We start from the raw sequence: 13,863 nt of genomic DNA, 5'->3' as shown, positions 1-13,863 counted from the left end.
TTCAAACAGCGTTTACAGCACCCTCATTCAAACGACTGTCTATGGCTTCCAGACAAACCAGATGTTTTGATTGACCTGAACGCCTACCCGTATCCTAGTCTTATGTGGGACAGTAGAGATGCAATGCTGTTTCCCGAGAAAATAACGTCACCCAATCTTGGCCTATTGCTCTTTTGATCTTTGTCTTAGCTAGCTGATTACACAAGGCACTCTTCTGAAGGATGGAAGGTGGTGGACTGTCTACAGATGCTCGGGGATGAGAGGCAACCTAGGTGTCATCCTGAGCTGAAACAGTCATGTATTGGGTATGAACCGCTGTTTTTCCGGTCGAAATGTAGAGAATCAATACAAGAAGTCTAAAGGGATGGACACTGTCAAGGTGTGCAGCTGAACCTGACCCAACACTTTTCGAAAAAACTGTCGAAAAGCCCGACGGGGAACCCTCGGTTATCTTTGGAATTTCCATGAGACGGGTCAGAAAGTTACCATGTGTTTTCAAGGCTTGCTAAATACGTCTGGATATCTTGTCAGCATTATCTGTCAGACATTTCATCTGGGATTAAATACTCCGTACTCAAACCTTATGTTGGCCTTCATCATTAGCTCACACTTCATATCACGTGGACAGCCAAGACAGTTTTGGTGCTTCACGTGTTTTTGTTGTGAGCTAACTAGATCAGGCTCTAATGTCCTCCAAATTAACCCGAAAATTCCATTTGTACTATGTTCGGGCAAAACGTTTTTGCAAACATGCATCAGTTAACATGAAGCAATGGTCCTATGGTAGTGACCATTGTGTCGTTCATTTGCTGAATAACCGATGTGCGGATAAAACATTCAGGAATTCGGCAGACCAAAATATCAGGGGATTCAGCAGCTCTTACCTAGATGTATCACCATCTTTGAAGTGATCGTTTTGTTCGCCTTCCACAGGACAGTTTTAATGATACATCTGGAGTACATCGTGTGCGTACATTTCAGTCGAATTGGAGGTACAATACGAATTTTCTTCGCGGACCACGAAACAGTTTACGCCTGACTATGCAACTCAGATTGATGTGCACAGTAAAAATTTTATTCAAATTAAGCCTGTGCGGAGACGTCCAATTTTGCTTTGTTGGAATTTTTTCAATGATACAATTTAACCCATGCATGTCATATCACAGGGTGGGGGTAAATTCCAACTATGGAGTAGCTTACTTACGATTTACCTGGAAATTTCATTTCCACTCCATATATTCCCGTAAGGATGACTGCACGGAAGTGCGAAAGTACTCATTTTCACCAAATGGTCAGCATCGTGACTTCCGAAATAATTTAGACATGGGAGTGGCTCAACTATTTGTAACAAGTATGTATCTTCTAAAATAAGAATCACAAAATGGGCAATATCACGCTTTTGAGAGTCAGATAAGTATAATTAAGCCAGGTAATAAAACCGAATCAGCAAGATCGGTTATCTTATACTCTATCCAATATCTCGAAGGCTTTAGGAGAAAATCTGCTTGGGAGGAAAAGGGTTGCTGTAAGTGTTTACATGCCTATTGGCAGGTCCGTCATCCAATGAATCTAGAGACCGCCTGTAGTGGAAAAGACCGACTGCTGCAAACTTTATTAACTTGGAGAACAGCAAGACAGTGAACTCAGCTCAAGCTCAAAATACAGCTCATACGCGAAGGATAACAATCAGTAGAACCTACTCACAATGTTGCTGAAAACTCTTCGAACTGCGATATCTCGAATATCGTGCCAACTGAAACAGGAGGTGGCCTTTGTGCAGCACATTCAGTTGTAGAATGTCATAAACGAGAGATCTAGTTGGGTTTCTGGTGAAAACCAGATTTATTTGCAAATGAGTGTATTTCTCGAAATCAGAAGAACCATTTATTATTCCGATTTGTGGGTAAATGGATGCAGTATCGAGTTCCTGAGTGATCCACACTTGCTGACGCTCCGACAGTTAACCTTCAAGTGATTCACTGCACTGTTCGCCATCAAATGATATCACTGACGGTAATTTGACTGCCATGAATTAGGTGTGGATAAACTAACCTGTCGAGATTTGGCAGCCCCATATCCCACACCGTTGTCAGAAATGTTGTCAAGTGAAAAGCCGAAAAGACCGAGTACGTGCTTTATTTTTGGAACGCTTCTTGCTTGGAACGGCTAGATGAATGAATTCACGTAGCCTTTTACAACAATCCTCGGTGCTCCTGGAATCTTTGCTCCGTGTTTTTCGAGGTTTCAACCTTTAGTTTCTGTTTCGAATTATAAATATTTTTTCTGCAGCATCAAAGTCTATAATGGAGAAATAAATTGTGATAGGTATTTTACGCCTGTCCTTTACACGACCGACATATTCTGAGTTCCCACCTGTGTAAAATGTCAGCAGATAACGGTTTCAATAATGTATCGGAGATATCCAGTGTGGCGATTTAACCTACCATGATAGATAACGTCGAAAGCTGGTTGAAGTGATTCGTTAAGTGAATGTTCCCGATGCTTTTATGTGCGATTTTTCCTACACCGACTGTTAAGTTGCACACAGCACGCCGTTTTCCAACAGATCGGTAAGTCTGTTGAATTCAGGCTGGTCAGGCAATCAAGAAAATGACCATAATACCAATAATGTTGGAATCCGTTTGGTCGTTTAGAGTTTATTTGAGTGTTCAATTCTACAGAGTTTATGAAATATCCAAAGAACCATTCGCGTATTTGCTAGAAAGAAATAATGGTTGTCAAAAACATGCGCGGGGAAGTCACTGCCTCCTGAAATCTATCAAGGCGTCAGTAATCCAGTGCGCAGTAGGCTGGGAAACTGAGAATGACTGCTAAACAAAGAGGTGAATGCTCACACTACTGAAACGAATAATGCACACAGTTATGCGGAAGGTACGCCGTTCTCAAAGCAAATGTGACAACAACATTTTTCAGCTGTATATGTAATTAAAGTCAGCGATCTGTACTTTTTAGAGCGCTATTCTTATTGCAAAATAAGAAGTCTGTTTGTAGGAGAGCACCAGACACTTTGAGGAAACTCGTGGCTTCGCTTTTGTACTTTTCGTCCAATGAAAGTCACGGGTAGTTCTGACTTCATCAGAACCCGGAAGTGATTACCCCGTGATGGTGTACTTTTCATATGAAATAAATACTGAGTCTATCTCCAAATTCTAGTCAATCTTACGAATCATGTGCAAGAAGAAACAAGCAAAACCGGAGAAGTCTCAGTCAAAACTGTCGAAGAAAGAGAGGAAGAAGGCAGAGAAATTGGAAAAGAAACGTTTGGAGTTAGAAGCGCAAGAAGCACTGTCAGCGGAACTGAATGAGCAAAACAAATCCGATCATAAGAAGGGAAAGAAAGGAGATCAGCGGAAGAACCAAACAGTCGTGATCAAAAGAAAAAACAGAAAAGCAAAAAGGACGGGCAAATCTAAGAAGCAGTTTGTATTAGATGCAGAAGCATTAAAAAAGAGGGAACATGACTTTATTCTTGATTGTATTGCCGTAGCACAAATTTCAAAGGATGGAGCGCTACGAAGCCCAAAGATTGATAGCGTCATACCTACGTACGATGCCCTACGAGACCCATTTTCGGCCAGATATTTCCAGCAGCCAACTGTGAAAAAATTCATGGAAAAAATGAACTTGGTATGTTTTCTTGTTTTGATGTATCCTTGTAAAAGTGTTATCTCAGCCTCCATTGTTTTTTTCTGGCTTAACTCCCTTACGAAATATTGAACTTTGGTTGCGCTCACTTGATCGGAAGTGTTGTGGCAATCTGTGGATACGTTTTGAGTGGGAATAATCTTCTTTACTGAGATGAGTTTTGCGCCAAAATGTATTGAATATCTGCTTCTTATTTGTTGCAGTCTAAGTGTTAATTTCATTTCCCGGGAACTGATCTCAGGTTACACTAAGGGTTACACTAATGCGTCACGGCCCTTTTATTAGTCCACATTGCAACATGTGCCTCATGCTTTACGCGCAGTTATAAGTTTTGCTAGAAACTGTGGGGCTCTTGTGGTCCATGTTGGTATTCTTCTTGTTGAAGCCTTAGAAAGTGCCTGGATAAAAACATCGAATGTCATTCTGAGGATCACATCAATAAAATTCACGTGAATGTCACATTCATTGATGACATATTCGAATTAGTCCTACAAACGACGTACACGGGGAAGATGTGATTTCCTGGTTAGAGGCGGTAGACCACCATACCGTTCGTCAACTATGGGCTGATTGGCCGTGTGCATCTCTGGCCCAGTGAAAGGATGACGATTCTGATCCTTCCAAAACACATTGCCATTTGCCTAATATGTAGAAACCAAGAAGTTTGTTGAAGGAATTTTCGTCACTTGGGTAGCACTGTTCTCAGACTAAGTGCGATCCATTGTAGAAAGAGAAAAACTAACGATAAACTTGGTAAACAGAGAAGGGGCACACTGCCAAACGAGTAAATTCACTAGGGGCCCATAAAGCTGGTCATGTATTGGCACTGCAAATTAGTTGTAAACGTTTGTCAGAGAGCTGCGTAAACTCTGGGTTAATAATCCTTGACAAATATTTCAGAGTAAGGTAGTAGGATAAAATATCCTCCATGCTAGGTGTTGTTTGAACGTAATCAGTCAAAATAAGGTCAGCATTCAATGTTTTCTCTTGCTTCGGCCAGTTCGATTTCTTGTTAGTAAACACGTAATTTACAGAAGCGAGTCACATAATATGCAAGGCAAAACCTGTGAGCTATTGACACCAAAAAAGCAATTAGATGGTAAATAAGGCGTGTGCAAATATGAGCCTAGTGTTTCGTTCACCTATGAGCTATTTTCAGGGATTTATGAGCCATTCAACAGACGTCCCGACAGGAGTACAAATAACTTAAGTAAAAGCTCTAAATACAAACGTAAGCACCGCTGTAAACTCCTCAGATAATGGGAATGCAAATAACAACAGCGTAATAAATTGAAAGTCGATCTCATTTTTCAAGCGGTACTGTTACGAAAATGGATACGTATCACCAAAATCCATATGACTGGCAGATAAACAGGACACTGTATCAAACATTACATATCCAAATTATTCCAGGATCAAAAATCAGTGTTTATGTGCAAAAATCACAAGATCTTGTGTTGACAAATCCTTGTAGGGATAAACCTCAGCTTTCTGACCCTGCTTCAAGTATTTCCGCAAAATATATAACCATAATGAGCTGCAGAACTGCTCACTGATGCTGTCTCTTTGACTGAAGACGAAAAGTTTGCAGACTAACAACCAGACGCAGAGATGAGCTGACACCAGATGAACAGGTCGACCACGGTAAACGCAGCCAAACTACTGATGTTTTGACACATTCCCAGAGAGCTCCGTTGTTTCATTTTTATACTGCGTTACCTATATAATCAAACACTTTACTGGACGTTAAACCATGCGTTTTTTCTTCTGCTAAAGATCACCATGTACAGGTGTTCCTAGAATTATCTTGATCTTGTTCTGAGGTAAGATTCCGCTGAGCGCTTTGTGAACACAAACTTAAAATGCAGAGAAGAGTATAATTGCAACCAGAAAAATCTGCCAACAAAGTGCTGTAAGAAAGTATGCTGAATGGTAATTTTTTATCGCGGTATAACAGTTGGAATGACTATGCGTAAAATACTTTGAATAAAAATGTTATTTCAACCATGCGTAGTTCGTAGAAAGTGCAGCGAAGCATATTAAGTTGTGAGTGCCAGAGATGGCCGAATTGTGCAAAGGCAAGGGATTTAGCCAAAAACCCCTACAAAAAATATGGTGCGCATAGGATAGTAAATAGGAACAAATTAAGATGAAATAGAAAATAACCTTTCAGTGGCAGATTTACGAAATTGCGTCAGGTCAAAACAGTGAAATAGACGTGGATTAAGCTACTTAACTGGCGTTAGTAGTAGGTCACCAAGCTGAAACAATTCAGCATTCCTTAAACTCACGACAACGGGTTCCCTGTTGTGCACTGCCTAATAACGTACTAGAGTCATTGTGATGCAGCTGTAGACGGCCAATGAAGATACGACATATCCATTTGCGGTTACAGGTAATATTTTTCTGTAAATGTAAAGGTGTTATTCATCGACACACCTCAACAAAGGAATTTTGATTAAATCGAACTAACTAGATTGGGTGAAAGCGTTTTGGTCCTATCTGAGGAGTACCATCCCCACATGGAGTGAAGATGCACCGTCGTTTAAAAAAATGGCAGCGTACGTTGATATAAAAAATGTACATGTTACAAATGCTTAGTGATATAATTCCAAAGTCAATATAATTGATTTTGTATCTTTCTGTACACCATCGGGTTTGACGCCGAAATCTCTCTCTCAAAGAATCAGGGTGCATGATTGTCTAGTAAGCTAATAACATATTAAAAGATGCTTACACAGCTAACAGGTCCTAAATTTTATAAGCCATCGAGATCTTCACCATGATTTTCTTAATTTTTGCAAACGGAGATTTCATGTGCACTGATAAACACACATATCAGCTGGTGCAGCACACTAATATGCTCTTTACTTGTGCAGGACTGTAGCTGAAAATTTCAAACCAATCAAAACAGGTGTAGCTTTGTTGCATTGCCTGGAAGTTAATTCCCGCAGCACACAAATTTATTCACCAAAATGTGCTTGCGACTCGCTCTAATAAGTCCTTAGGAATGCCAATGGAATCTTGGGCAATAACCATAATTTATTCTGGGTTCATACACTGTCTGCCACTAGGATACGAAGGCAGCAATCGTCTCTCAAAACATGGGATATATTACCCTATTTACATTTACACGAAAGAATCGTAGTCCAAGTCATCTTGTATGCAAAAAGCTTATCGGTGGTTTTATTATACTGTGCGCTAGGGCCATGTTTCGTGCGACCCATGAATTAAAAATTCCCATTGCGCAGAATGCCAGTGAAACAAAGCTGACTAGACACTCACCTTTGACTGGCCTTATTTCACATGTGTAGCAAAGGTACGCACTAATACTGGCCAACGTAACTCATAAAATATCATTTGGTTCCCAGGTTTCCACACAGTGAGGATGTGTAACATTACATAGGACGTAACGTGTGATACGTCTGGATTTTCGAACCGGATAAAGCCAAAGCAGAATAATACGTTGACATATTTAAATAAAATGTTTATTTTCTATGCAGAAATACGAAAGAGAACCCCATCCCCCAGGAAAATTTAGGAAACCTTCACAAGGCCAGAAACATGGGCGCCATTCGTCTGTGTATTTCATGGAAAAGCACGGCTGAAATGCAGTTTTATGCATAACAATCAGATAACCAGTTTAGTGGTTTTGTACCTTCTTTACTTTCCTCGGGAAACTTCTAGTGACACATATATCCCCTGGTGATTCTAGCTTGTGTGGGAACCGAATCCCGTGCAACGTGTAGCCCACAACTATCGTTCGATTCTCGAAAAGTGGAGGACCAGATACCGTGGGATTATTATATCCACCGAGCAAAATAAACTGATGTAGCAAGTTTAACAGGCCCCTTTTGTTCTAGGGACTCTAAAAATAGCAATATACTGTCCGAAAAGACGAAAAGCCAGAGGGTGCCATAATAGTGAATTTGACAAGATCATGTACCGCTTGTTGTGCTTTGCTCAGGACCGGCCTATGCTAAATAGAATAACCGCAAGTTTCTTCACAGAAAGCTAACCTTTGAACAGTATTTACACAGCACAGTTCTTCTCAGTGGTCGTCCCTGTCTTCATAGAGGTTTGTCTTGTTGAATTTCCTCGACTTCTCGTCCCACGACTTGTTAATTAATTATCGCAAAAACGTGCCTCACCAATCAAGTTTACATTTAAGTTCTCTGCAAACAGAGACATCAGAATTCGTTTAATTCATTTGCAGATGCCTCGCGCAGACGAAGAAATCAAGGTGCGGGAGAATGAATATCTTAAACGGCGAAACGTGCATGGTTGTGGCAGATCGATTGAGGAATATGGCGGTCATGGGGTAACAATTCGTCTGTGATATACCCTACGCAATGCATGACAAAATCATTTTTACTGGCACTTCCTCAGTGTAATGTTCACTCACTCCGATACCTCTATGATTGTTCGCGATTCACTGTGACACAGCTCGAACTTCGAACTTTGCCTGTGTAAAATTTGCACCGTGTCTACTATAAGAGCATACACTTTCTATGAAATGTTCTGTTTTCTTACTTTCGGCGGATTTCTGCTCCTGAAACGAAATGAACTTTCGCTAGTAATTTTGTCATTCCCAGTAAAAGGGCAGATATGTGGTAACTGCTTCTATATATGCGTTGCTCATTTAAACTTCAAATAAAATTTCAGTGGAACACAGCAATACAACAGGCACATTTGTTTTGACGTATCGATGTTTCGACGCGCAGCTTCAATCAGTGTTTTTAAATGTGTTGAAAGTTTTATGTATAGGTTAATTATGGAACAACACTGATGAGGTCTATTGGGATCATATGAAAATTGCAGAAGAAAGAGCCATAGATGGTCATTCTTGAAAAATATTTACAATATTGTTAAAAAATCTTGGTGTAGAATCGTTAATTTTTTTGAAAATTTCTGGGAAGGCTGTCCATCTTGAAACCAAACGGTCTCCAAATTATTAATACAAGTTGATTACTAAGGCCACTCTATCGCGCTCCATCAGAAATATAATTAAAATTTAGATGAAACCACCTTTGCTGATCTTGATTCACTCAGAGCCTGAGGCATCATGGGCCAAGTACTCCTGTTCTGTCAGTCTCCTTCAGTGGGCTGTATATCGTAGAGAGTGAGCTTTACTTAGTAGTTCTAAACTGTGATAGAGCGAGGTGGGGTTACTACAAGGGCTTGCCTAAAATGACGCTGTGAAGGAAAGCACCATGACGCCTGCTATTTAAATTTGCAGAGATACCATTATGTTCTTAAATGACAGAAGGACGGAATAAGCCGTACGACAGTTTATGAGCAGCACTTAATGCAAGTGAATAAGCAGCTAAACTTAGAGCACTCGCTGATTCGATGCCATTCTGTTTATCGATCTGACCTGATTATGTGCTCTGGGGAAATGTTAGTGTGACTTGTAGAACGGGGTTTGATTGCCAACAGCTTATCTCACCAAAGCCTGTGTAGGGAAACATTTGCTGCAGAAGGTCCAAATCTTGGAATACGTGTACAGTGAAAATCAAAACTGAAAAGGAAATCTGAGGAATACGTAGAACAGACTAGACCGAGGCTTTGGTATACAATTAGATGATGGTAATCATGTGTCCTTGGCATTCACTGGTCGAAATACACGTAGATGCATATCGACTGAAATGTGGGAGGGTTTCTATCAACAGTTTCTGTCCATGCGATGCCTAACTGCGGTAACCTATTGTTGGAGCGTCCCTTTTGTTTGAAAAGAATCTAGGAAAAAAAAGCAGCCTCACGGAAGCCTAAAAATACATCTTTGGGCACGTCAATCAGAAACAGGGTGTCATACGTAGGCAGATGGCATATGCGATTTCCGTACATTTGATGTTCCATTAGCGAAATTCATGATGGAAACCCTCAACTCTAAAAAGGAGGCTAACAGGAATTTGCGTTGTAAGTAGTATAAAAATAGTGACTTGGAATATTAGGATGCAAATTCTTTTGGACGATTGCTTAAGCTCAGTGCGTCTTGGAATGAGAAGCCAATGTCCGCGAAATACTGAAAAAAAATTAACAGAACTGGAAATATGGGAACGGTTTTTTCCCATTTATTGAACTGGATTTATGATGCCAACTAAGAGGCGGTAATTAATGGTTGCTGAATACTTTATTGATTACTGAAAGCCGCAATTCGGTTAACTAGTTATTTAAATCAATCCTCTTAGCTATGGCTGTGGTCTGTGAGTTTACAAGCTCTCGTTGATCCGCCTCCCTTTCTTGTTCGCGTGGCTGGATGTCATGGCTGCGTCCACTGACGATGGTGGTAGATCTTTGTTTTCTTTGCCCAAACCCTGTCTTTTAAAATTAATTGTAACTGGTTGCGGTATCCTGGGGCCTCTATCATAATAGGTTCAAAAAACGAAAAAATCACTTGTATTCATTGAATTTAGCTAAAAAGTTCCCCAGTGCCTATTTCAGTATTACAATACGCAGCACGATGTTCCGCAGATAGGTGGCCTGAGAATTTGGAAAGCTCTAATATGAGAGACCATACGAAATGAGGTCGATGCAACATTTTGTGTATAGAAGAGTGTCACCAGAAGTTAAGCTGAACCGAAAATAACCTGTCAAAGTTTCTAGCTCACCAATTATGATGGTCTTTGTTGAACCTACTGGCTTGTGATCTGCAGCGGATCTCAGGTTTAGTACTTCCTCCACAGTGGTGATTTAATCAGATACGTTTGCAGTAGGATCATCCCAAACCCAACAAACGTGACTCCATTTAAAACTGGTCTCATCTCAGATATATAAAATGAAAAAGACTAATTTAAAAACAAAGGCTCTTTCCCTTTGGTGGTGATGGTGCTCCATGAGATATCCCTTTGTTCCAGCCCACAATGCACCTTGTGAGTGAAATCTGCGAATTTGAGTGTTTTTCTAAATGGCCATTTCCAATGTCAGTTATTATAACCATACAATAAATAGAAAGACACCCCACATCAGCAAGGCATAGACGAGAAGATGGCATCAATAAACGCAGAAATGCAACAAAATTCTAACTCGAGCAATTTATGTGCAGTGCCTTAGTGCATTGATCCTAAGCACCCACCACTTCGCAACTGCGTAACGAACAAGCCCTCACAATCTTAGGACTGCAGTTCACTTGTTTTCTTCTTTCTCTGATGGGACCGCATTAATAAGTCAGGTCGTTGCTGATTTCAAATATTGGACTCAACTGGCCTGCTAGATGTTTCCTTCATAACACTAGATTTGTTTTCCTTTGCAAAACTGCTTTTACTTTCCTATTTGTGCAGCTAACTACGGATTACGTTCGAGTGCCAGAAAAAGTGTGCGTAAGTGCCTCAAACTAGGCATTCCCTATGGATTATTAAAACATGGGACTGGTGCATGGAGCTGCAGTTAGTCCAGAAGTCATAGAACTATTTCAAAACTTTGCCTTCACTAGGGAACGTGACTCAAAATTCACAGGCAGCACGCAGTCGAATTTTTCGCTGCTTTAGGTTGACTGGGTAGCCTCGGCTAATTTCCCCTTTGTTTGAGGTGATGGGTCACGCATCCAACATGCAGATGGATGATTCATTCAGAAGGTATTCCATGCGCACTCTTTCTAGAACCTCAAATTTTCCTGCTACCGACACTATCATGCAGCATTTCATGCTTTATCAAAGGTTAGCGTTTCCTTGAGGGTTTGCTGAAAGTAATTTATTTCCTGCTACCAAAAATTGCGATGGCGATGCCGAATGGGTGAAATTTACACATAACACTACAGTATATTCCGGCGTGACACAAAGACACATTGGACATTTTATAGCACTCTAATCAGCCGAAATTGGTATTCACAGAATTGATGTAAGCCGCTAAGTGGTTCCCCAATGTACACCGCAACCGAATAAATAATACAACCGATCATCGGCAAGATATGCATCGTGGTTGACGTACCTGAATCACTGCCGTGTCGGAAGTCGGGAATCGAGCCAAAATTTGAGATGATAATACACGCTCACCTATACAAAATTATTTCAGAACTCTTTTACCGTTCGCACAAATTTTGGGATCTGCTGTCGTAATGCTAGAGTGTAGGACAACACTTATATAGAATTTAAGATACTCCGAAAGAAATATATAACAGAAATATTTATCGAAAAACCAAAACGGCAGAATTAATGTTTATTCTCTTTGCCCCAGTAATATACTTGGTATAGTGTTTCAGCGAAAGTCGGATATGCGTACCAAAAAGGTATTTAATAGGCAAAATGAAAAAAGAATTGCATATGATTTTTACTACGCCTAGAGCGAATTCATCTCCTTCTTTCTGGCGAGTAATTAGAACTGTTATCTATAACATCTCTTATTATATACATAATAGTTCTCGTGTGAACACTGTACCTCTGGAGAAGAAAAGCTCTGATGTGCATGTCGAAATACCTGGGTCCAAAAGCCTACACGTTTTTCAGGGAGTAGTGCGGATAGGTATGTGTATATGAATAAAATAGTGGCGTTTGGGGCAAATAATTTTTACGTAGCATATTGCAGCGAGTATTGCCAATCTCCATTGGCGGCTCTTTTCGTTGGCTGATTTTTCATGACCAATCAGACGACCGAGTACATGCATACGCGCTTTAATTTATCCATCCTTATCAAAACTCATGGTAGTGTAGAAGCACAACGAATGAATCAGCAAAGATGTAAGTTTACTTGTTTATTAGTTTGTGAAAAATGTGCGTTTTAATAAACTCGATTTGTTTTGTTGCGCTGAGACGTATCTTTTGACCAGTTATGTTGATTTCTTAATACAAGAGTGGATCTTGAAAGTTGAGCTGGCACTGATAGAAACTTTCAGCAGCCATGTGTCAAGTGGGTTCAAAAAAGCTGATGTCAGGAATATTTATATTTTTTCTATACCGCTTCCGGATAAACGCTTATTAGAATAGGTGTGCGAACTGTCATCTAGAAACACACTGGCCGTCAAGAAGTTAGAAACGGACACCATTTTGTATCCACTCACTCAGTGTGCCATGCATATGGTCCACCTTATCAATTTCCATTTCGCTAAAAACACCATCAAGCCTGGTTGTCTACTGCTTCTCTGTTCTTCTTTGACATATCTTAAACGAGAAGAGCCAAATAAGCGTAATTATGTCGTACAGACTAAATGCTTTAGGTTGTTTGAACTTATTACCATTTCACTAAGGACATTCACCTGTCAGACCATGAGGAAGACTTGCATTCTGCAACATTGCTGCTGGTAAATCTTCCGACCTGCTCAAAACCGCTGTTCACAAAAAAGCCTGAAACCTATAATCCCCGGTTTGAAATTTACATTGGTAGTTATGTTGATATTGGAGTGAAATTTTGCCTCCGCTTTTGACAATTTCGGGTAATATTTATTTCCGCGCCAGCTTCTCTATGAGAATTAGTAATGGTGGAAACAACTGTCCGGGATATAGGTGCCTGTGGTAGACTTTTTTTCAGATAACCACAGTTACGAATGACATTTTATGGGCCTCAGCGTTTTCCTTGGATAAAATGAATTTTACCACATTTTTGGATCTAGACCCTTTTATCTCTCGAATCGTCAGATCTTGTAATTACCAAATTGAAAAACATTTTATTTACACAATTGGCACCCAACAGCAGCCTCAAATTGTAGTTCAGCGTTCATGAAATCTATGTTTTAGTTCTTCACATCTCTGATGCTGGTTGGATATATTGTATTGTCAGCAGTTGCTGGTGGAGACTATTTTCTTATTGTTCTTCCACAATAGATTTCTAGGGAAGTAGCGTTAGAGCCTACACATCATTCGTTTAACGGTATTGGTTTCATCAAATACCCAATGATATTCAATGCTTTGTTTCAGTGTTACTTAGTTCCTTGTAGCCGTCTTCTACTAACTTCTCAAATTTTCCGTAACTCCATGTTTTTTTACAAATATATCGGATAATTGAGTTTTATTCCTTTGCAAAGCATCCGTCCACATCAATCACTTTTGCGCATTTGGTTACTCTGGGCACGAAATTTAGGATTTACAATTCCGTGAAGCACTAGTGAGATGTATTCTTTAGCGTTCACCATTTCATATTTTTCAGTGATGCTCTTGCAGTAATACATAGAAAACGAATTCCCAAAGGAATGAGGCCGCGAAACCAGACAAAAGTAACTAAACAATATTTGTTGCAGTAGATTCTCAAGGCTGTTTTACCGAAGACGAT

The 13,863-nt window shown here is 40.1% G+C and overlaps 2 protein-coding genes across 2 annotated transcripts in view; one reads left to right on the top strand and one right to left on the bottom strand.

Moving 5' to 3' along the window:
- Positions 1-13,863, bottom strand: part of T265_08217 (hypothetical protein) — a gene marked incomplete at both ends in the record, with an annotated part of 141,870 nt that overhangs the window by 82,945 nt on the left and 45,062 nt on the right. Inside the window, one exon of the mRNA XM_009173952.1 lies at positions 4,170-4,307. Coding sequence (XP_009172216.1) covers positions 4,170-4,307 — 138 coding nt within the window. The remainder of the gene's footprint in view (positions 1-4,169; positions 4,308-13,863) is intronic.
- T265_08216 (hypothetical protein) lies at positions 3,190-8,005 on the top strand (the record flags this gene model as incomplete). Its single annotated transcript, XM_009173951.1, has 2 exons — positions 3,190-3,648; positions 7,883-8,005. The coding sequence occupies 2 exons, from the start codon at positions 3,190-3,192 to the stop codon at positions 8,003-8,005; spliced, it is 582 nt and encodes a 193-aa protein (XP_009172215.1).

This window comes from Opisthorchis viverrini (assembly GCF_000715545.1).
Source record: "Opisthorchis viverrini unplaced genomic scaffold opera_v5_208, whole genome shotgun sequence".
Lineage (NCBI taxonomy): Eukaryota > Metazoa > Platyhelminthes > Trematoda > Opisthorchiida > Opisthorchiidae > Opisthorchis > Opisthorchis viverrini.
This window is presented reverse-complemented; position numbering and strand designations above follow the sequence as displayed.